Source organism: Ranitomeya imitator, chromosome 6 (assembly GCF_032444005.1).
Source record: "Ranitomeya imitator isolate aRanImi1 chromosome 6, aRanImi1.pri, whole genome shotgun sequence".
NCBI classification, from domain to species: domain Eukaryota; kingdom Metazoa; phylum Chordata; class Amphibia; order Anura; family Dendrobatidae; genus Ranitomeya; species Ranitomeya imitator.
The window spans coordinates 571,446,698-571,470,200 of record NC_091287.1 but is presented as its reverse complement, the minus strand read 5'-3'; the positions used below and the strand labels follow the sequence as shown (position 1 = coordinate 571,470,200).

The 23,503-nt window shown below is 44.4% G+C and overlaps 1 protein-coding gene across 2 annotated transcripts in view; it reads left to right on the top strand.

Annotated features, from left to right (window-relative positions):
* The first annotated feature begins 3,615 nt into the window (after positions 1–3,615).
* SLC39A4 (solute carrier family 39 member 4) overlaps positions 3,616–23,503 on the top strand; it is a 132,744-nt gene continuing 112,856 nt past the window's right edge. The window contains exon 1 of one of the 2 annotated variants that reach the window (XM_069732110.1): positions 3,616–3,868. In XM_069732110.1, coding sequence (XP_069588211.1) covers positions 3,674–3,868 — 195 coding nt within the window. In that variant the 5' untranslated portion in view covers positions 3,616–3,673. The remainder of the gene's footprint in view (positions 3,869–23,503) is intronic. The other variant, XM_069732109.1, reaches the window with a different exon arrangement.

The following is a 23,503-nucleotide window of genomic DNA, read 5'->3' as shown; positions in this document are numbered from 1 at the left end:
CGTGCACACAGGGGAGAAGGATGGGGAGCCGTGCACACAAGGGAGAAGGATGGGGAGCCGTGCACACAGGGGAGAAGGATGGGGAGCTGTGCACACAAGGGAGAAGGATGGGGAGCCGTGCACACAGGGGAGAAGGATGGGGAGCCGTGCACACAAGGGAGAAGGATGGGGAGCCGTGCACACAAGGGAGAAGGATGGGGAGCCGTGCACACAGGGGAGAAGGATGGGGAGCCGTGCACACAAGGGAGAAGGATGGGGAGCCGTGCACACAGGGGAGAAGGATGGGGAGCCGTGCACACAGGGGAGAAGGATGGGGAGCCGTGCACACAGGGGAGAAGGATGCGGAGCCGTGCACACAGGGGAGAAGGATGGGGAGCCATGCACACAGGGGAGAAGGATGGGGAGCCGTGCACACAAGGGAGAAGGATGGGGAGCCGTGCACACAAGGGAGAAGGATGGGGAGCCGTGCACACAAGGGAGAAGGATGGGGAGCCGTGCACACAAGGGAGAAGGATGGGGAGCCGTGCACACAAGGGAGAAGGATGGGAAGCCGTGCACACAGGGGAGAAGGATGGGAAGCCGTGCACACAGGGGAGAAGGATGGGGAGCCATGCACACATGGGAGAAGGATGGGGAGCCATGCACACAAGGGAGAAAGATGGGGAGCCATGCACACTGGGGAGAAGGATGGGGAACCGTGCACACAAGGGAGAAGGATGGGGAGCCATGCACACATGGGAGAAGGATGGGGAGCCATGCACACAGGGGAGAAGGATGGGAAGCCGTGCACACAGGGGAGAATGATGGGGAGCCATGCACACATGGGAGAAGGATGGGGAGCCATGCACACAAGGGAGAAAGATGGGGAGCCATGCACACTGGGGAGAAGGATGGGGAACCGTGCACACAGGGGAGAAGGATGGGGTGCCATGCACACAGGGGAGAAGGATGGGGAGCCATGCACACAGGGGAGAAGGATGGGGGAGCCATGCACGCAGAGGAGAAGGATGGGGAGCCATGCACACAGGGGAGAAGGATGGGAAGCCATGTACACAGGGGAGAAGGATGGGGGAGCCATGCACGCAGGGGAGAAGGATGGGGGAGCCATGCACGCAGGGGAGAAGGATGGGGGAGCCATGAACGCAGGGTGGGAGGATGGGGGAGGCATGAACGCAGTGTGGGAGGATGGAGTATAAATATGGAGTATAAATACTGGGCCCTATAAGGGGGACACAGTGTGAGAGGACAGTGTGAAGAGGGGGCCGGTATAGAAAGGAGAGGTCAGTGTGAAGAGTATGTACCATAAGAGGGACAGTGTGGGGGTCACATTTTGTGCAGACAATATAGTGAGGGGCAATTTTTTATTTGGGAGCATTATAATGACACTTGTATCTTTAAGGGCGTCATGTGGAGACTTTCTGTAAAAGAGCGGCGAAGATGGAAGTCTGCAGAGACGGCTGTGGATGAGAAAACTCATCATGGGGTCTGGACAAGATGAAGAAAAGGAGAACGACTCCAGAGGCGACGTCATCTATCAGGTACCAGGATGTAAATGTTATTTGTGATGCTAACTCTCATGTTTTTATTTATCTTAGGAGATTTAAAGGGGATGTCCAGGCTTGTGATGAGTCTGCAGTCATTCTTTGTGACTGCAGACTTCTGAATTCTCACAGTGCACACTGCACGCTGTCAGGATTCTCTCATGCTGGGGATTTACATTAATGCGATCACTAGATATGCGTGACCTCCGTCAATGAAAATGAACTGAGCGAGGCCGGGCACGTCTAGTCAGAATGTGGTCAGAAGTCTACAAATCACATACTTGTGCTGACATGACCGTCCACCGGCAAGGGAGAATCCTAGTAGTGTGCAGTGCATGCGTTGTGAGAATTCAGAAGCTGCGATGTCAGGATTCAGCTCTGCAAGTTCCAGTAGTCGTCACATGGACACGTCACTCATATGCGATTTTCAGACTTAGAGTATGTGTCCACGTTCAGGATTGCATCAGGATTTGGTCAGGATTTTTCATCAGTATTTGTAGCCAAAACCAGGAGTGGGTGATAAATGCAGAAGTGGTGCAGATGTTTCTATTATAGTTTTCCGCTAATTGTTCCACTCCTGGTTTTGGCTACAAATCCTGATGAAAAATCCTGACCAAATCCTGATGCAATCCTGAACGTGGACACATACTCTTATGGTCCTGTGACATCGAGCTTCTCTTCTGCTTCTCTTAGTTTTTCACTGAACATTGAGAGCATTAGGGAGAGGAGCTCGTGGGCACATGACTGAGTGTGCAAATCACATATGTCCTTGGCGGAGGGGGGGCACCAAAATGAATTCTTTCCCCGGGTGCCAGAAACCCTAGATACACCTCTGCTGGTATGCTACTGCGAGCGGTGATTACCGGGTGCGGTGGAGGGAGGTCTGTGCACAGGCAGTGAGGCAGGGACTGAGGGTGTGCACAGAGAGGATGGAGACCCGGAGACTGCCCGTCCCAGTCTACGCCGTAGCCTAGAGCCCTCATTATCATAGGAATATGGCAGTTAATAAATTGCTTTTCTGAAGCTTTATAGTGTAGTTTTAGGTCAGGGAGGGTTGGATAGGGATGAGCTAGCAAGGTGCAGGGACAGGTAATGATGGCTACTTGCGAACATGTGCGGCAATTGCGGTTTTGCACTTACGATGATACATAAAACACTGCTAGTAGTGTTTTTTCTCATTGCTGCAAGTACCGCATTTGCCGGATGGCGGCAAAACCGCAAGTGCCGCACATGTCTGTAAGTCCCATAGGGAATGAATGAGGCCGAACGCAGTGTTGCCCTAAGTGATCCATTACGCGGCAGATGCGGAAAAACTGTCGGATCTGCTGCAAAAGGCGACTTTCACATCAGCAATTATTTGCCAAAGTCACTGCCGATAGTGTCATACTCACCAAAGCGGGAGGCAGCGCTAAAAGTGCCTAGGGCAGCAGAAACTCTAAATACGGCCCTGACTACACACACAAGTGGCATAAAATTTACATAACCTCTATATCAGTTTGGCCCTGGCAAATTGAGGCACGGGCAGAGCCAGAATATGTAAAATGTGCCCGGCCTGGGAGGCACCAAACCCACCCAATTCTGCACCTCAAGCTGGCCGAGGTTTTGGACTCTGGCCGAGTTGTCAGATACTGGCCGAGATGTCGCATTCTGGCTGAGGTGTCGGATCCTGGCTGAGGTGTAAGATCCTGGCTGAGGTGTCAGATCCTGGCTGAGGTTTCAGATCCTGGCCGAGTTGTCGGATTCTGACCGTGGTGTCAGATACCGACTGAGGTGTTGGATACTGGCCAAGTTCTCGGATCATGGCCGAGATGTCGGATCCTGGCGGCGGTGTCGGATTCTGGCCCTGGTGTCAGATACTGGCCGAGCTGTCAGATCCTGGCTGCTTTCCATGTTGAATTAAGAGTTAATTATTCCACAATACTAGAAAAACTCCTGTGAATGCAGGGCATCCTGACAAGGGAGGAGAAGAGACTCAGGTGAGCAGAGAAGGGGGGGTGATAACGAGAATCTGCTCTTGGCGCTCTGTCCAATCACCGTACAGGTCAGGAACATGGAGAGGAGCAGTCGAGGCTTTTGGCTGTCACTTTGTCAGCAGGACACGGTGGTGATCCTCTGTCCTCATAGAATCAGTCATGTCCTTGTCTTCACTATGGCCGTGCCTCGCTCTACTACTCCTGTGTCCCTTCTCCACCACGCAGGAGACACCATTCCAGAGAGTCCTGAACCTTCTGTCACCAGGACAGTCTGCTCTCAACTACTCCTCCGTGGCGGATCTTATAAAGCGTCTGGAAGACCGTGTGCACTGTGGAAACGTGTCGTGTGAAAAGGTAAGAAGTGGGGAGTGAGATAGTGAGAGGGACGAGTGCAAAACCTCAGAGCGGCAATCACCGGCCGCACGGGGCAAAGGGCACTAGACAGTGGGAGTCAGAGGAGACATCACCAATACAGGATCCCTCAACTGGGCGATTACAGGATGAGGGTCCTACAACTGGGCGATTATAGGATGAGGGTCCCACAACTGGGCGATTATAGGATGAGGATCTCTCAACTGGGTGATTATAGGATGAGGGTCCCACAACTGGACGATTATAGGATGAGGGTCCCACAACTGGGTAATTATAGCATGGGTTCCCACAACTGGACAATTATAGGATGAGGGTCCCACAACTGGGCGATTACAGGATGAGGGTCCTACAACTGGGCGATTATAGGATGAGGGTCCTACAACTGGACGATTATAGGATGAGGGTCCCACAACTGGACGATTGTAGGTTGAGGGTCCCACAACTGGACGATTATAGGATGAGGGTCCCACAACTTGGCGATTACAGGATGAGGGTTCCCACAACTGGACGATTATAGGATGAGGGTCCCACAACTGGGCGATTATAGGATGAGGGTCCCACAACTGGACGATTATAGGATGAGGGTCCCACAACTGGACGATTAAAGGATGAGGGTCCCACAACTGGACGATTGTAGGATGAGGGTCCCACAACTGGACGATTGTAGGATGAGGGTCCCACAACTGGACGATTGTAGGATGAGGGTCCCACAACTGGGCGATTATAGGCTGAGGGTCCCACAACTGGGCGATTACAGGATGAGGGTCCCACAACTGGACGATTAAAGGATGAGGGTCCCAAACTGGGTGATTACAGGATGAGGGTCTCACAACTGGACGATTGTAGGATGAGGGTCCTACAACTGGGCGATTATAGGATGAGGGTCCCACAACTGGGCGATTATAGGATGAGGGTCCTACAACTGGGCGATTATAGGATGAGGGTCCTACAACTGGGCGATTATAGGATGAGGGTCCCACAACCAGACAATTATAGGATGATGTTCCCACAACTGGCCGATGATAGGATGAGGGTCCCACAACTGGGCTATTATAGGATGAGGGTCCCACAACTGGACGATTATAGGATGAGGGTCCCACAACTGAGCGATTATAGGATGAGGGTCCCACAACTGGACGATTATAGGATGAGGGTCCCACAACTGGACGATTATAGGATGAGGGTCCCACAACTGGGTAATTATAGCATGGGTTCCCACAACTGGACAATTATAGGATGAGGGTCCCACAACTGGGCGATTACAGGATGAGGGTCCTACAACTGGGCGATTATAGGATGAGGGTCCTACAACTGGACGATTATAGGATGAGGGTCCCACAACTGGACGATTGTAGGTTGAGGGTCCCACAACTGGACGATTATAGGATGAGGGTCCCACAACTTGGCGATTACAGGATGAGGGTTCCCACAACTGGACGATTATAGGATGAGGGTCCCACAACTGGGCGATTATAGGATGAGGGTCCCACAACTGGACGATTATAGGATGAGGGTCCCACAACTGGACGATTAAAGGATGAGGGTCCCACAACTGGACGATTGTAGGATGAGGGTCCCACAACTGGGCGATTGTAGGATGAGGGTCCCACAACTGGACGATTGTAGGATGAGGGTCCCACAACTGGGCGATTATAGGCTGAGGGTCCCACAACTGGGCGATTACAGGATGAGGGTCCCACAACTGGACGATTAAAGGATGAGGGTCCCAAACTGGGTGATTACAGGATGAGGGTCTCACAACTGGACGATTGTAGGATGAGGGTCCTACAACTGGGCGATTATAGGATGAGGGTCCCACAACTGGGCGATTATAGGATGAGGGTCCTACAACTGGGCGATTATAGGATGAGGGTCCCACAACCAGACAATTATAGGATGATGTTCCCACAACTGGCCGATGATAGGATGAGGGTCCCACAACTGGGCTATTATAGGATGAGGGTCCCACAACTGGACGATTATAGGATGAGGGTCCTACAACTGGGCGATTATAGGATGAGGGTCCCACAACTGGGCGATTATAGGATGAGGATCTCTCAACTGGGTGATTATAGGATGAGGGTCCCACAACTGGACGATTATAGGATGAGGGTCCCACAACTGGACGATTATAGGATGAGGATCTCTCAACTGGGCGACTATAGGATGATGGTCCCACAACTGGACAATTATAGGATGAGGGTCCCACAACTGGGCAATTATAGGATGAGGGTCCCACAACTGGGCGATTGTAGGATGAGGGTCCCACAACTGTGCAATTATAGGATGAGGGTCCCACAACTGTGCAATTATAGGATGAGGGTCCCACAACTGTGCAATTATAGGATGAGGGTCCCACAACTGGGCAATTATAGGATGATGTTCCCACAACTGGACGATTATAGGATGAGGGTCCCACAACTGGGCAATTATAGGATTAGGGTCCCACAACTGGACGATTATAGGATGAGGGTCCCACAACTGGGCGATTATAGGATGAGGGTCCCACAACTGGACGATTATAGGATGAGGGTCCCACAACTGGACAATTATAGGATGAGGGTCCCACAACTGGACGATTATTAGATGAGGGTCCCACAACTGTGCAATGATAGGATGAGGGTCCCACAACTGGATGATTATAAGATGAGGGTCTCAGTACAGAGTGATCTTTTTCACGTGATATTTCTGTTAATGTTGATGATTATGGCTTACAGCCAATGAAAACCTAAAAGTCATTATCTCATAAATTAGAATACTTTATAACACCAGCTTGAAAAATGATTGTAAAATCCTAAATGCTGGGCAACTGAAATGTCCTTTTGCACCAATTACTGCATCAATGCAATGTAGCACTGCTGAGGGGTTATGGAAGCCCAGGTTGCTTTGATAGCAGCCTTCAGCTCGTCTGCATTGTTGGGTTTGGTCTCTCATCTTCCTCTTGACAATATCCATAGATTCTCTATGGGGTTAAGGTCAGGCGAGTTTGCTGCCAATCGAGCGCAGTGATACTGTTGTTTTTACACCAGGTATTGGTCCTTTTGGCAGTGTGGACAGGGGCCAAGTCCTGCGGGAGAATGACATTTCCATCTCCATAAAGCTTGTCAGCAGAGGGAAGCATGAAGGGCTCTACAATGTCCTGGTAGACGGCTGTGCTGACTTTGGTCTTGATAAAACCCAGTGGACCTACACCAGCAGATGACATGGCCCCCGAACCATCACTGATTGTGGAGACTTCACACCAGACCTCCAGCAGCTTGGATTGTGGCCTCTCCACTCTTCCTCCAGACTCTGGGACCTTGGACCACTGACAACAGCCCGGTTCTTCTTCTCCTTGGCCCAGGTAAGAGGCTTCTGGCGTTGTCTATTGGTCATGAGTGGCCGCACACAAGGAATGTGACACTTGTAGCCCATGTCCTGGACACGTCTGTGTGTGGTGAAGCAATGACTCCAGCAGCAGTCCGCTCCTTGTGAATCTCCCCCAAATTTTTGAATGGGCTTTTCTTAACAATCCTTTCCAGGCTGCGGTTATCCCGGTTGCTTGTGCACCCTTTGCTACCACACTTTTTCCTTTCTCTCTGCTTTTCATTAATATTCTTGGATACAGCACTGTGAACAGCCAGCTTCTTTACCAATGACCTTTTGTGGCTTCCCCTCCTTGTGGAGTGTGTCAGTGACGCCTTCTGGACATATGTAAAGTCAGCAGTCTTCCCCATGATTGTGGAGCTAATGAAACAGACTAAGGGACCTTTATAAATGCTTAGGAAGCTTTCACCGGTGTTTGTTACATAGTTACATAGTTATTAAGGTTGAAGGAAGACTATATGTCCATCTAGTTCAACCCATAGCCTAACCTAACATGCCCTAACATGTTGATCCAGAGGAAGGCAAAAAAAAACCCATGTGGCAAAGAGTAAGCTCCACATTGGGGAAAAAAATTCCTTCCCGACTCCACATACGGCAATCAGACTAGTTCTCTGGATCAACGCCCTATCAAGGAATCTAGTGTATATACCCTGTAACATTATACTTTTCCAGAAAGGTATCCAGTCCCCTCTTAAATTTAAGTAATGAATCACTCATTACAGCATCATACGGCAGAGAGTTCCATAGTCTCACTGCTCTTACAGTAAAGAATCCGCGTCTGTGATTATGCTTAAACCTTTTTTCCTCCAAACGCAGAGGATGCCCCCTTGTCCCTGTTTCAGGTCTATGATTAAAAAGATCATCAGAAAGGTCTTTGTACTGTCCCCTCATATATTTATACATTAAAATAAGATCACCCCTTAGTCTTCGTTTTTCCAAACTAAATAGCCCCCAGTGTAATAACCTATCTTGGTATTGCAGACCCCCCAGTCCTCTAATAACCTTGGTCGCTCTTCTCTGCACCCGCTCCAGTTCAGCTATGTCTTTCTTAAACACCGGAGACCAGAACTGTGCACAGTATTCTAAGTGTGGTCGAACTAGTGACTTGTATAAAGGTAAAATTATGTTCTCCTCATGAGCATCTATGCCTCTTTTAATGCATCCCATTATTTTATTTGCCTTTGTAGCAGCTGCCTGACACTGGCCACTGAATTTAAGTTTGTCATCCACCCATACACCCAGGTCTTTTTCATTGACGGTTTTGCCCAGAGTTTTAGAATTAAGCACATAATTATACATCTTATTACTTCTACCCAAGTGCATGACCTTACATTTATCCCCATTAAAGCTCATTTGCCATTTATCAGCCCAAGCTTCTAGTTTACATAAATCATCCTGTAATATAAAATTGTCCTCCTCTGTATTGATTACCCTGCAGAGTTTAGTGTCATCTGCAAATATTGAAATTCTACTCTGAATGCCCCCTACAAGGTCATTAATAAATATGTTAAAAAGAAGAGGGCCCAATACTGACCCCTGTGGCACCCCACTGCTAACCGCTACCCAGTCCGAGTGTGCTCCATTAATAACCACCCTTTGTTTCCTATCCCTGAGCCAGCTCTCAACCCACTTACACATATTTTCCCCTATCCCCATTATTCTCATTTTATGTATCAGCCTTTTGTGTGGCACCGGATCAAAAGCTTTTGAAAAGTCCATATACACTACATCCACTGGGTTCCCTTGGTCCAATCCGGAACTTACCTCTTCATAGAAACTGATCAAATTAGTCTGACATGAACGGTCCCTAGTAAACCCGTGCTGATACTGGGTCATGAGGTTATTCCTCTTCAGATACTCCAGTATAGCCTCCCTTAGAATGCCCTCCAGGATTTTACCCACAGTAGAGGTGAAGCTTACTGGCCTATAATTTCCGAGTTCAGTTTTTGTTCCCTTTTTGAATATTGGCACCACATTTGCTATACGCCAGTCCTGTGGTACAGACCCTGTTATTATGGAGTCTTTAAAGATTAAAAATAATGGTCTATCAATGACTGTACTTAATTCCTGCAGTACTCGGGGGTGGATCCCATCCGGGCCCGGAGATTTGTCAATTTTAGTGATTTTTAGACGCCGCCGCACTTCCTGCTGGGTTAAGCAGGTGACATTTAATGGGGAATTTTTATCACTAGACATTTTGTCTGCCATGGGATTTTCTTGTGTAAATACTGATGAAAAAAGTCATTTAGCATATTGGCTTTTTCCTCATCCTCATCCACCATTTCACCCAGACTATTGTTAAGGGGGCCAACACTATCATTCTTTAGTTTCTTACTATTTATGTAGTTAAAGAATATTTTAGGATTATTTTTACTCTCTCTGGCAATGAGTCTCTCTGTCTCAATCTTTGCTGCCTTGATTTGCTTTTTACAGAATTTATTTAATTTTTTGTATTTATTTAATGCCTCCTCACTACCTACTTCCTTTAATTCTCTAAATGCTTTCTTTTTGTCACTTATTGCGCCCCTTACAGCTCTATTTAGCCATATTGGTTTCCTCCTATTTCTAGTATGTTTATTCCCATACGGTATATACTGTACACAAGTCCTATCCAGGATGCTAATAAATGTCTCCCATTTTCTTTGTGTATTTTTGTGTCTCAGGACATCGTCCCAGTTAATTGCACCAAGATCCTCTCTCATCCGTTGGAAATTTGCCCTCCTGAAGTTTAGTGTCCTTGTAACCCCTCTACTACACATCTTTTTAAAGGATACATGAAAACTTATTATTTTGTGATCGCTATTCCCCAAGTGACCCCCAACCCTTATATTTGATATGCGGTCTGGCCTGTTGGTTAATATTAGGTCTAGCAGTGCCCCCTTCTTGTTGGGTCCTGAACCAGTTGTCAGAGGTAATTGTCTCTCATAGTTGTCAAAAACCGATTACCTTTGCTGGAACTGCAGGTTTCTGTTCCCCAATCTATTTCAGGGTAGTTGAAGTCCCCCATAATAATGACTTCTCCTTGAGTCGCAGCTTCATCTATTTGCTTTACGAGGATATTCTCCATTGCTTCCATTATTTTTGGAGATTTATAACAAACCCCTATCAGTAATTTATTATTTTTTCCCCCTCCCCTTATCTCCACCCACAGGGATTCTACATTTTCATTAAATTCACCTATATTATCGCGCAGGATGGGTTTTAAGGACGATTTTACATATAGACACACCCCTCCCCCTCGCTTATCTGTACGGTCATTTCTGAACAGGCTATAGCCCTGCAAGTTAACAGCCCAGTCATGGCTCTCATCCAGCCACATTTTTATGAGATAATGACTTTTGGGTTTTCATTGGCTGTAAGCCATAATCATCAACATTAACAGAAATAAACACGTGAAATAGATCACCTAGCATCTATCTATTAATATTATTATTAATCTATTATCTATCTATGTATCTATTATCTATCTATTTTCTATCTATCTATGGGGGTGAGTCTTGAGCAGATTCATTATTCGGGTGACTCGAGAAGATTCATCATCTGGGTGAGTCTTGGGCAGATTCATTATTTGGGTGAGTCTTGGGCAGATTCATTATTTGGATGAGTCTTGAGCAGATTCATTATTCGGGTGACTCGAGAAGATTCATCATCTGGGTGAGTCTTGGGCAGATTCATTATTTGGGTGAGTCTTAGGCAGATTCATTATTTGGGTGAGTCTTGGGCAGATTCATTATTTGGATGAGTCTTGGGCAGATTCATTATTTGGGTGAGTCTTGAGCAGATTCATTATTTGGATGAGTCTTGGGCAGATTCATTATTTGGGTGAGTCTTGGGCAGATTCATTATTTGGATGAGTCTTGGGCAGATTCATTATTTGGATGAGTCTTGGGCAGATTCATTATTTTGATGAGTCTTGGGCAGATTCATTATTTGGATGAGTCTTGGGCAGATTCATTATTTGGGTGAGTCTTGGGCAGATTCATTATTTGGGTGAGTCTTGGGCAGATTCATTATTTGGATGAGTCTTGGGCAGATTCATTATTTGGATGAGTCTTGGGCAGATTCATTATTTGGGTGAGTCTTGGGCAGATTCATTATTTGGGTGAATCTTGGGCAGATTCATTATTTGGGTGAGTCTTGGGCAGATTCATTATTTGGGTGAATCTTGGGCAGATTCATTATTTGGGTGAGTCTTGGGCAGATTCATTATTTGGGTGAGTCTTGAGCAGATTCATTATTTGGGTGAGTCTTGAGCAGATTCATTATTCGGGTGACTCGAGAAGATTCATCATCTGGGTGAGTCTTGGGCAGATTCATTATTTGGGTGAGTCTTGGGCAGATTCATTATTTGGATGAGTCTTGGGCAGATTCATTATTTGGATGAGTCTTGGGCAGATTCATTATTTGGATGAGTCTTGGGCAGATTCATTATTTGGATGAGTCTTGGGCAGATTCATTATTTGGATGAGTCTTGGGCAGATTCATTATTTGGATGAGTCTTGGGCAGATTCATTATTTGGATGAGTCTTGGGCAGATTCATTATTTGGATGAGTCTTGGGCAGATTCATTATTTGGATGAGTCTTGGGCAGATTCATTATTTGGATGAGTCTTGGGCAGATTCATTATTTGGATGAGTCTTGGGCAGATTCATTATTTGGGTGAGTCTTGGGCAGATTCATTATTTGGGTGAGTCTTGGGCAGATTCATTATTTGGGTGAGTCTTGGGCAGATTCATTATTTGGGTGAGTCTTGAGCAGATTCATTATTTGGGTGAGTCTTGAGCAGATTCATTATTCGGGTGACGCGAGAAGATTCATCATCTGGGTGAGTCTTGGGCAGATTCATTATTTGGATGAGTCTTGGGCAGATTCATTATTTGGATGAGGTCTTGGGCAGATTCATTATTTGGATGAGTCTTGGGCAGATTCATTATTTGGATGAGTCTTGGGCAGATTCATTATTTGGATGAGTCTTGGGCAGATTCATTATTTGGATGAGTCTTGGGCAGATTCATTATTTGGGTGAGTCTTGGGCAGATTCATTATTTGGATGAGTCTTGGGCAGATTCATTATTTGGATGAGTCTTGGGCAGATTCATTATTTGGATGAGTCTTGGGCAGATTCATTATTTGGGTGAGTCTTGGGCAGATTCATTATTTGGGTGAGTCTTGGGCAGATTCATTATTTGGATGAGTCTTGGGCAGATTCATTATTTGGATGAGTCTTGGGCAGATTCATTATTTGGATGTGTCTTGGGCAGATTCATTATTTGGGTGAGTCTTGGGCAGATTCATTATTTGGATGAGTCTTGGGCAGATTCATTATTTGGGTGAGTCTTGGGCAGATTCATTATTTGGATGAGTCTTGGGCAGATTCATTATTTGGATGAGTCTTGGGCAGATTCATTATTTGGATGAGTCTTGGGCAGATTCATTATTTGGGTGAGTCTTGGGCAGATTCATTATTTGGGTGAGTCTTGGGCAGATTCATTATTTGGATGAGTCTTGGGCAGATTCATTATTTGGGTGAGTCTTGGGCAGATTCATTATTTGGGTGAGTCTTGGGCAGATTCATTATTTGGGTGAGTCTTGGGCAGATTCATTATTTGGGTGAGTCTTGAGCAGATTCATTATTTGGGTGAGTCTTGAGCAGATTCATTATTCGGGTGACTCGAGAAGATTCATCATCTGGGTGAGTCTTGGGCAGATTCATTATTTGGGTGAGTCTTGGGCAGATTCATTATTTGGATGAGTCTTGGGCAGATTCATTATTTGGATGAGTCTTGGGCAGATTCATTATTTGGATGAGTCTTGGGCAGATTCATTATTTGGATGAGTCTTGGGCAGATTCATTATTTGGGTGAGTCTTGGGCAGATTCATTATTTGGATGAGTCTTGGGCAGATTCATTATTTGGGTGAGTCTTGGGCAGATTCATTATTTGGGTGAGTCTTGGGCAGATTCATTATTTGGGTGAGTCTTGGGCAGATTCATTATTTGGGTGAGTCTTGAGCAGATTCATTATTTGGGTGAGTCTTGAGCAGATTCATTATTCGGGTGACTCGAGAAGATTCATCATCTGGGTGAGTCTTGGGCAGATTCATTATTTGGGTGAGTCTTGGGCAGATTCATTATTTGGATGAGTCTTGGGCAGATTCATTATTTGGATGAGTCTTGGGCAGATTCATTATTTGGATGAGTCTTGGGCAGATTCATTATTTGGATGAGTCTTGGGCAGATTCATTATTTGGATGAGTCTTGGGCAGATTCATTATTTGGATGAGTCTTGGGCAGATTCATTATTTGGATGAGTCTTGGGCAGATTCATTATTTGGATGAGTCTTGGGCAGATTCATTATTTGGATGAGTCTTGGGCAGATTCATTATTTGGATGAGTCTTGGGCAGATTCATTATTTGGGTGAGTCTTGGGCAGATTCATTATTTGGGTGAGTCTTGGGCAGATTCATTATTTGGGTGAGTCTTGGGCAGATTCATTATTTGGGTGAGTCTTGAGCAGATTCATTATTTGGGTGAGTCTTGAGCAGATTCATTATTCGGGTGACTCGAGAAGATTCATCATCTGGGTGAGTCTTGGGCAGATTCATTATTTGGATGAGGTCTTGGGCAGATTCATTATTTGGATGAGTCTTGGGCAGATTCATTATTTGGATGAGTCTTGGGCAGATTCATTATTTGGATGAGTCTTGGGCAGATTCATTATTTGGATGAGTCTTGGGCAGATTCATTATTTGGGTGAGTGTTGGGCAGATTCATTATTTGGATGAGTCTTGGGCAGATTCATTATTTGGATGAGTGTTGGGCAGATTCATTATTTGGATGAGTCTTGGGCAGATTCATTATTTGGGTGAGTCTTGGGCAGATTCATTATTTGGGTGAGTCTTGGGCAGATTCATTATTTGGATGAGTCTTGGGCAGATTCATTATTTGGATGAGTCTTGGGCAGATTCATTATTTGGATGTGTCTTGGGCAGATTCATTATTTGGGTGAGTCTTGGGCAGATTCATTATTTGGATGAGTCTTGGGCAGATTCATTATTTGGGTGAGTCTTGGGCAGATTCATTATTTGGATGAGTCTTGGGCAGATTCATTATTTGGATGAGTCTTGGGCAGATTCATTATTTGGATGAGTCTTGGGCAGATTCATTATTTGGGTGAGTCTTGGGCAGATTCATTATTTGGGTGAGTCTTGGGCAGATTCATTATTTGGATGAGTCTTGGGCAGATTCATTATTTGGGTGAGTCTTGGGCAGATTCATTATTTGGGTGAGTCTTGGGCAGATTCATTATTTGGGTGAGTCTTGAGCAGATTCATTATTTGGGTGAGTCTTGAGCAGATTCATTATTCGGGTGACTCGAGAAGATTCATCATCTGGGTGAGTCTTGGGCAGATTCATTATTTGGGTGAGTCTTGGGCAGATTCATTATTTGGATGAGTCTTGGGCAGATTCATTATTTGGATGAGTCTTGGGCAGATTCATTATTTGGATGAGTCTTGGGCAGATTCATTATTTGGATGAGTCTTGGGCAGATTCTTTATTTGGATGAGTCTTGGGCAGATTCATTATTTGGGTGAGTCTTGGGCAGATTCATTATTTGGATGAGTCTTGAGCAGATTCATTATTCGGGTGACTCGAGAAGATTCATCATCTGGGTGAGTCTTGGGCAGATTCATTATTTGGGTGAGTCTTGGGCAGATTCATTATTTGGGTGAGTCTTGGGCAGATTCATTTTTTGGATGAGTCTTGGGCAGATTCATTATTTGGGTGAGTCTTGGGCAGATTTATTATTTGGGTGAGTCTTGGGCAGATTCATTATTTGGGTGAGTCTTGGGCAGATTCATTATTTGGGTGAGTCTTGAGCAGATTCATTATTTGGGTGAGTCTTGAGCAGATTCATTATTCGGGTGACTCGAGAAGATTCATCATCTGGGTGAGTCTTGGGCAGATTCATTATTTGGGTGAGTCTTGGGCAGATTCATTATTTGGATGAGTCTTGGGCAGATTCATTATTTGGATGAGTCTTGGGCAGATTCATTATTTGGATGAGTCTTGGGCAGATTCATTATTTGGATGAGTCTTGGGCAGATTCATTATTTGGGTGAGTCTTGGGCAGATTCATTATTTGGATGAGTCTTGGGCAGATTCATTATTTGGGTGAGTCTTGGGCAGATTCATTATTTGGATGAGTCTTGGGCAGATTCATTATTTGGATGAGTCTTGGGCAGATTCATTATTTGGGTGAGTCTTGGGCAGATTCATTATTTGGATGAGTCTTGGGCAGATTCATTATTTGGATGAGTCTTGGGCAGATTCATTATTTGGATGAGTCTTGGGCAGATTCATTATTTGGGTGAGTCTTGGGCAGATTCAGTATTTGGGTGAATCTTGGGCAGATTCAGTATTTGGGTGAATCTTGGGCAGATTCATTATTTGGATGAGTCTTGAGCAGATTCATTATTTGGGTGAGTCTTGGGCAGATTCATTATTTGGGTGAGTCTTGGGCAGATTCATTATTTGGGTGAGTCTTGAGCAGATTCATTATTTGGGTGAGTCTTGAGCAGATTCATTATTCGGGTGACTCGAGAAGATTCATCATCTGGGTGAGTCTTGGGCAGATTCATTATTTGGGTGAGTCTTGGGCAGATTCATTATTTGGATGAGTCTTGGGCAGATTCATTATTTGGATGAGTCTTGGGCAGATTCATTATTTGGATGAGTCTTGGGCAGATTCATTATTTGGATGAGTCTTGGGCAGATTCATTATTTGGATGAGTCTTGGGCAGATTCATTATTTGGATGAGTCTTGGGCAGATTCATTATTTGGATGAGTCTTGGGCAGATTCATTATTTGGATGAGTCTTGGGCAGATTCATTATTTGGATGAGTCTTGGGCAGATTCACTATTTGGGTGAGTCTTGGGCAGATTCATTCCTTCGGTGAGTCTTGAGCAGATTCATTATTTGGTTGAGTCTTGGGCAGATTCATTCCTTCGGTGAGTCTTGGGCAGATTCATTATTTGGGTGAGCCTTGGGCAGATTCATTATTTGGATGAGTCTTGAGCAGATTCATTATTTGGGTGAGTCTTGGGCAGATTCATTATTTGGGTGAGTCTTGGGCAGATTCATTCCTTTGGTGAGTCTTGAGCAGATTCATTATTTGGTTGAGTCTTGGGCAGATTCATTCCTTTGGTGAGTCTTGGGCAGATTCATTCCTTCGGTGAGTCCTGGGCAGATTCATTATTTGGTTGAGTCTTGGGCAGATTCATTCCTTCGGTGAGTCTTGGGCAGATTCATTCCTTCGGTGAGTCTTGGGCAGATTCATTATTTGGATGAGTCTTGAGCAGATTCATTATTTGGGTGAGTCTTGGGCAGATTCATTATTTGGGCGAGTCTTGAGCAGATTCATTATTTGGATGAGTCTTGAGCAGATTCATTATTTGGTTGAGTCTTGGGCAGATTCATTCCTTCGGTGAGTCTTGGGCAGATTCATTATTTGGATGAGTCTTGGGCAGATTCATTATTTGGATGAGTCTTGGGCAGATTCATTATTTAGGTGAGTCTTGGGCAGATTCATTATTTGGGTGAGTCTTGGGCAGATTCATTATTTGGGTCAGTCTTGGGCAGATTCATTATTTGGGTCAGTCTTGGGCAGATTCATTATTTGGGTCAGTCTTGGGCAGATTCATTATTTGGGTGAGTCTTGGGCAGATTCATTATTTGGGTGAGTCTTGGGCAGATTCATTATTTGGATGAGTCTTGGGCAGATTCATTATTTGGGTGAGTCTTGGGCAGATTCATTATTTGGATGAGTCTTGGGCAGATTCATTATTTGGGTGAGTCTTGGGCAGATTCATTATTTGGATGAGTCTTGGGCAGATTTATTATTTGGATGAGTCTTGGGCAGATTCATTATTTGGATGAGTCTTGGGCAGATTCATTATTTGGGTGAGTCTTGGGCAGATTCATTATTTGGATGAGTCTTGGGCAGATTCATTATTTTGGTGAGTCTTGGGCAGATTCATTATTTGGGTGAGTCTTGGGCAGATTCATTATTTGGGTGAGTCTTGGGCAGATTCATTATTTGGGTGAGTCTTGAGCAGATTCATTATTTGGGTGAGTCTTGAGCAGATTCATTATTCGGGTGACTCGAGAAGATTCATCATCTGGGTGAGTCTTGGGCAGATTCATTATTTGGGTGAGTCTTGGGCAGATTCATTATTTGGATGAGTCTTGGGCAGATTCATTATTTGGATGAGTCTTGGGCAGATTCATTATTTGGATGAGTCTTGGGCAGATTCATTATTTGGATGAGTCTTGGGCAGATTCATTATTTGGATGAGTCTTGGGCAGATTCATTATTTGGATGAGTCTTGGGCAGATTCATTATTTGGATGAGTCTTGGGCAGATTCATTATTTGGATGAGTCTTGGGCAGATTCACTATTTGGGTGAGTCTTGGGCAGATTCATTCCTTCGGTGAGTCTTGAGCAGATTCATTATTTGGTTGAGTCTTGGGCAGATTCATTCCTTCGGTGAGTCTTGGGAAGATTCATTATTTGGGTGAGTCTTGGGCAAATTCATTATTTGGATGAGTCTTGAGCAGATTCATTATTTGGGTGAGTCTTGGGCAGATTCATTATTTGGGTGAGTCTTGGGCAGATTCATTCCTTCGGTGAGTCTTGAGCAGATTCATTATTTGGTTGAGTCTTGGGCAGATTCATTCCTTCGGTGAGTCTTGGGCAGATTCATTCCTTCGGTGAGTCCTGGGCAGATTCATTATTTGGGTGAGTCTTGGGCAGATTCATTCCTTCGGTGAGTCTTGGGCAGATTCATTCCTTCGGTGAGTCTTGAGCAGATTCATTATTTGGGTGAGTCTTGGGCAGATTCATTCCTTCGGTGAGTCTTGGGCAGATTCATTCCTTCGGTGAGTCTTGGGCAGATTCATTATTTGGATGAGTCTTGAGCAGATTCATTATTTGGGTGAGTCTTGGGCAGATTCATTATTTGGGCGAGTCTTGAGCAGATTCATTATTTGGATGAGTCTTGAGCAGATTCATTATTTGGTTGAGTCTTGGGCAGATTCATTCCTTCGGTGAGTCTTGGGCAGATTCATTATTTGGTTGAGTCTTGGGCAGATTCATTCCTTCGGTGAGTCTTGAGCAGATTCATTATTTGGATGAGTCTTGGGCAGATTCATTATTTGGATGAGTCTTGGGCAGATTCATTATTTGGATGAGTCTTGGGCAGATTCATTATTTGGGTGAGTCTTGGGCAGATTCAGTATTTGGGTGAATCTTGGGCAGATTCATTATTTGGATGAGTCTTGGGCAGATTCATTATTTGGATGAGTCTTGGGCAGATTCATTATTTGGATGAGTCTTGGGCAGATTCATTATTTGGATGAGTCTTGGGCAGATTCATTATTTGGATGAGTCTTGGGCAGATTCATTATTTGGATGAGTCTTGGGCAGATTCATTATTTGGATGAGTCTTGGGCAGATTCATTATTTGGATGAGTCTTGGGCAGATTCATTATTTGGATGAGTCTTGGGCAGATTCATTATTTGGATGAGTCTTGGGCAGATTCATTATTTGGATGAGTCTTGGGCAGATTCATTATTTGGGTGAGTCTTGGGCAGATTCATTATTTGGGTGAGTCTTGGGCAGATTCATTATTTGGGTGAGTCTTGGGCAGATTCATTATTTGGGTGAGTCTTGAGCAGATTCATTATTTGGGTGAGTCTTGAGCAGATTCATTATTCGGGTGACTCGAGAAGATTCATCATCTGGGTGAGTCTTGGGCAGATTCATTATTTGGATGAGTCTTGGGCAGATTCATTATTTGGATGAGGTCTTGGGCAGATTCATTATTTGGATGAGTCTTGGGCAGATTCATTATTTGGATGAGTCTTGGGCAGATTCATTATTTGGATGAGTCTTGGGCAGATTCATTATTTGGATGAGTCTTGGGCAGATTCATTATTTGGGTGAGTCTTGGGCAGATTCATTATTTGGATGAGTCTTGGGCAGATTCATTATTTGGATGAGTCTTGGGCAGATTCATTATTTGGATGAGTCTTGGGCAGATTCATTATTTGGGTGAGTCTTGGGCAGATTCATTATTTGGGTGAGTCTTGGGCAGATTCATTATTTGGATGAGTCTTGGGCAGATTCATTATTTGGATGAGTCTTGGGCAGATTCATTATTTGGATGTGTCTTGGGCAGATTCATTATTTGGGTGAGTCTTGGGCAGATTCATTATTTGGATGAGTCTTGGGCAGATTCATTCCTTCGGTGAGTCTTGGGCAGATTCATTCCTTCGGTGAGTCTTGGGCAGATTCATTATTTGGATGAGTCTTGAGCAGATTCATTATTTGGGTGAGTCTTGGGCAGATTCATTATTTGGGCGAGTCTTGAGCAGATTCATTATTTGGATGAGTCTTGAGCAGATTCATTATTTGGTTGAGTCTTGGGCAGATTCATTCCTTCGGTGAGTCTTGGGCAGATTCATTATTTGGTTGAGTCTTGGGCAGATTCATTCCTTCGGTGAGTCTTGAGCAGATTCATTATTTGGATGAGTCTTGGGCAGATTCATTATTTGGATGAGTCTTGGGCAGATTCATTATTTGGATGAGTCTTGGGCAGATTCATTATTTGGGTGAGTCTTGGGCAGATTCAGTATTTGGGTGAATCTTGGGCAGATTCATTATTTGGATGAGTCTTGGGCAGATTCATTATTTGGATGAGTCTTGGGCAGATTCATTATTTGGATGAGTCTTGGGCAGATTCATTATTTGGATGAGTCTTGGGCAGATTCATTATTTGGATGAGTCTTGGGCAGATTCATTATTTGGATGAGTCTTGGGCAGATTCATTATTTGGATGAGTCTTGGGCAGATTCATTATTTGGATGAGTCTTGGGCAGATTCATTATTTGGATGAGTCTTGGGCAGATTCATTATTTGGATGAGTCTTGGGCAGATTCATTATTTGGGTGAGTCTTGGGCAGATTCATTATTTGGGTGAGTCTTGGGCAGATTCATTATTTGGGTGAGTCTTGGGCAGATTCATTATTTGGGTGAGTCTTGAGCAGATTCATTATTTGGGTGAGTCTTGAGCAGATTCATTATTCGGGTGACTCGAGAAGATTCATCATCTGGGTGAGTCTTGGGCAGATTCATTATTTGGATGAGTCTTGGGCAGATTCATTATTTGGATGAGGTCTTGGGCAGATTCATTATTTGGATGAGTCTTGGGCAGATTCATTATTTGGATGAGTCTTGGGCAGATTCATTATTTGGATGAGTCTTGGGCAGATTCATTATTTGGATGAGTCTTGGGCAGATTCATTATTTGGGTGAGTCTTGGGCAGATTCATTATTTGGATGAGTCTTGGGCAGATTCATTATTTGGATGAGTCTTGGGCAGATTCATTATTTGGATGAGTCTTGGGCAGATTCATTATTTGGGTGAGTCTTGGGCAGATTCATTATTTGGGTGAGTCTTGGGCAGATTCATTATTTGGATGAGTCTTGGGCAGATTCATTATTTGGATGAGTCTTGGGCAGATTCATTATTTGGATGTGTCTTGGGCAGATTCATTATTTGGGTGAGTCTTGGGCAGATTCATTATTTGGATGAGTCTTGGGCAGATTCATTATTTGGGTGAGTCTTGGGCAGATTCATTATTTGGATGAGTCTTGGGCAGATTCATTATTTGGATGAGTCTTGGGCAGATTCATTATTTGGATGAGTCTTGGGCAGATTCATTATTTGGGTGAGTCTTGGGCAGATTCATTATTTGGGTGAGTCTTGGGCAGATTCATTATTTGGGTGAGTCTTGGGCAGATTCATTATTTGGGTGAGTCTTGGGCAGATTCATTATTTGGATGAGTCTTGGGCAGATTCATTATTTGGGTGAGTCTTGGGCAGATTCATTATTTGGGTGAGTCTTGGGCAGATTCATTATTTGGGTGAGTCTTGGGCAGATTCATTATTTGGGTGAGTCTTGAGCAGATTCATTATTTGGGTGAGTCTTGAGCAGATTCATTATTCGGGTGACTCGAGAAGATTCATCATCTGGGTGAGTCTTGGGCAGATTCATTATTTGGGTGAGTCTTGGGCAGATTCATTATTTGGATGAGTCTTGGGCAGATTCATTATTTGGATGAGTCTTGGGCAGATTCATTATTTGGGTGAGTCTTGGGCAGATTCATTATTTGGATGAGTCTTGGGCAGATTCATTATTTGGGTGAGTCTTGGGCAGATTCATTATTTGGGTGAGTCTTGGGCAGATTCATTATTTGGGTGAGTCTTGGGCAGATTCATTATTTGGGTGAGTCTTGGGCAGATTCATTATTTGGGTGAGTCTTGGGCAGATTCATTATTTGGGTGAGTCTTGAGCAGATTCATTATTTGGGTGAGTCTTGAGCAGATTCATTATTTGGGTGACTCGAGAAGATTCATTATTTGGATGAGTCTTGGGCAGATTCATTATTTGGATGAGTCTTGGGCAGATTCATTATTTGGATGAGTCTTGGGCAGATTCATTATTTGGATGAGTCTTGGGCAGATTCATTATTTGGACGAGTCTTGGGCAGATTCATTATTTGGATGAGTCTTGGGCAGATTCATTATTTGGATGAGTCTTGGGCAGATTCATTATTTGGATGAGTCTTGGGCAGATTCATTATTTGGATGAGTCTTGGGCAGATTCATTATTTGGATGAGTCTTGGGCAGATTCATTATTTGGGTGAGTCTTGGGCAGATTCATTATTTGGGTGAGTCTTGGGCAGATTCATTATTTGGGTGAGTCTTGGGCAGATTCATTATTTGGGTGAGTCTTGAGCAGATTCATTATTTGGGTGAGTCTTGAGCAGATTCATTATTCGGGTGACTCGAGAAGATTCATCATCTGGGTGAGTCTTGGGCAGATTCATTATTTGGATGAGTCTTGGGCAGATTCATTTTTTGGATGAGGTCTTGGGCAGATTCATTATTTGGATGAGTCTTGGGCAGATTCATTATTTGGATGAGTCTTGGGCAGATTCATTATTTGGATGAGTCTTGGGCAGATTCATTATTTGGATGAGTCTTGGGCAGATTCATTATTTGGGTGAGTGTTGGGCAGATTCATTATTTGGATGAGTCTTGGGCAGATTCATTATTTGGATGAGTGTTGGGCAGATTCATTATTTGGATGAGTCTTGGGCAGATTCATTATTTGGGTGAGTCTTGGGCAGATTCATTATTTGGGTGAGTCTTGGGCAGATTCATTATTTGGATGAGTCTTGGGCAGATTCATTATTTGGATGAGTCTTGGGCAGATTCATTATTTGGATGTGTCTTGGGCAGATTCATTATTTGGGTGAGTCTTGGGCAGATTCATTATTTGGATGAGTCTTGGGCAGATTCATTATTTGGGTGAGTCTTGGGCAGATTCATTATTTGGATGAGTCTTGGGCAGATTCATTATTTGGATGAGTCTTGGGCAGATTCATTATTTGGATGAGTCTTGGGCAGATTCATTATTTGGGTGAGTCTTGGGCAGATTCATTATTTGGGTGAGTCTTGGGCAGATTCATTATTTGGATGAGTCTTGGGCAGATTCATTATTTGGGTGAGTCTTGGGCAGATTCATTATTTGGGTGAGTCTTGGGCAGATTCATTATTTGGGTGAGTCTTGAGCAGATTCATTATTTGGGTGAGTCTTGAGCAGATTCATTATTCGGGTGACTCGAGAAGATTCATCATCTGGGTGAGTCTTGGGCAGATTCATTATTTGGGTGAGTCTTGGGCAGATTCATTATTTGGATGAGTCTTGGGCAGATTCATTATTTGGATGAGTCTTGGGCAGATTCATTATTTGGATGAGTCTTGGGCAGATTCATTATTTGGATGAGTCTTGGGCAGATTCTTTATTTGGATGAGTCTTGGGCAGATTCATTATTTGGGTGAGTCTTGGGCAGATTCATTATTTGGATGAGTCTTGAGCAGATTCATTATTCGGGTGACTCGAGAAGATTCATCATCTGGGTGAGTCTTGGGCAGATTCATTATTTGGGTGAGTCTTGGGCAGATTCATTATTTGGGTGAGTCTTGGGCAGATTCATTTTTTGGATGAGTCTTGGGCAGATTCATTATTTTGGTGAGTCTTGGGCAGATTTATTATTTGGGTGAGTCTTGGGCAGATTCATTATTTGGGTGAGTCTTGGGCAGATTCATTATTT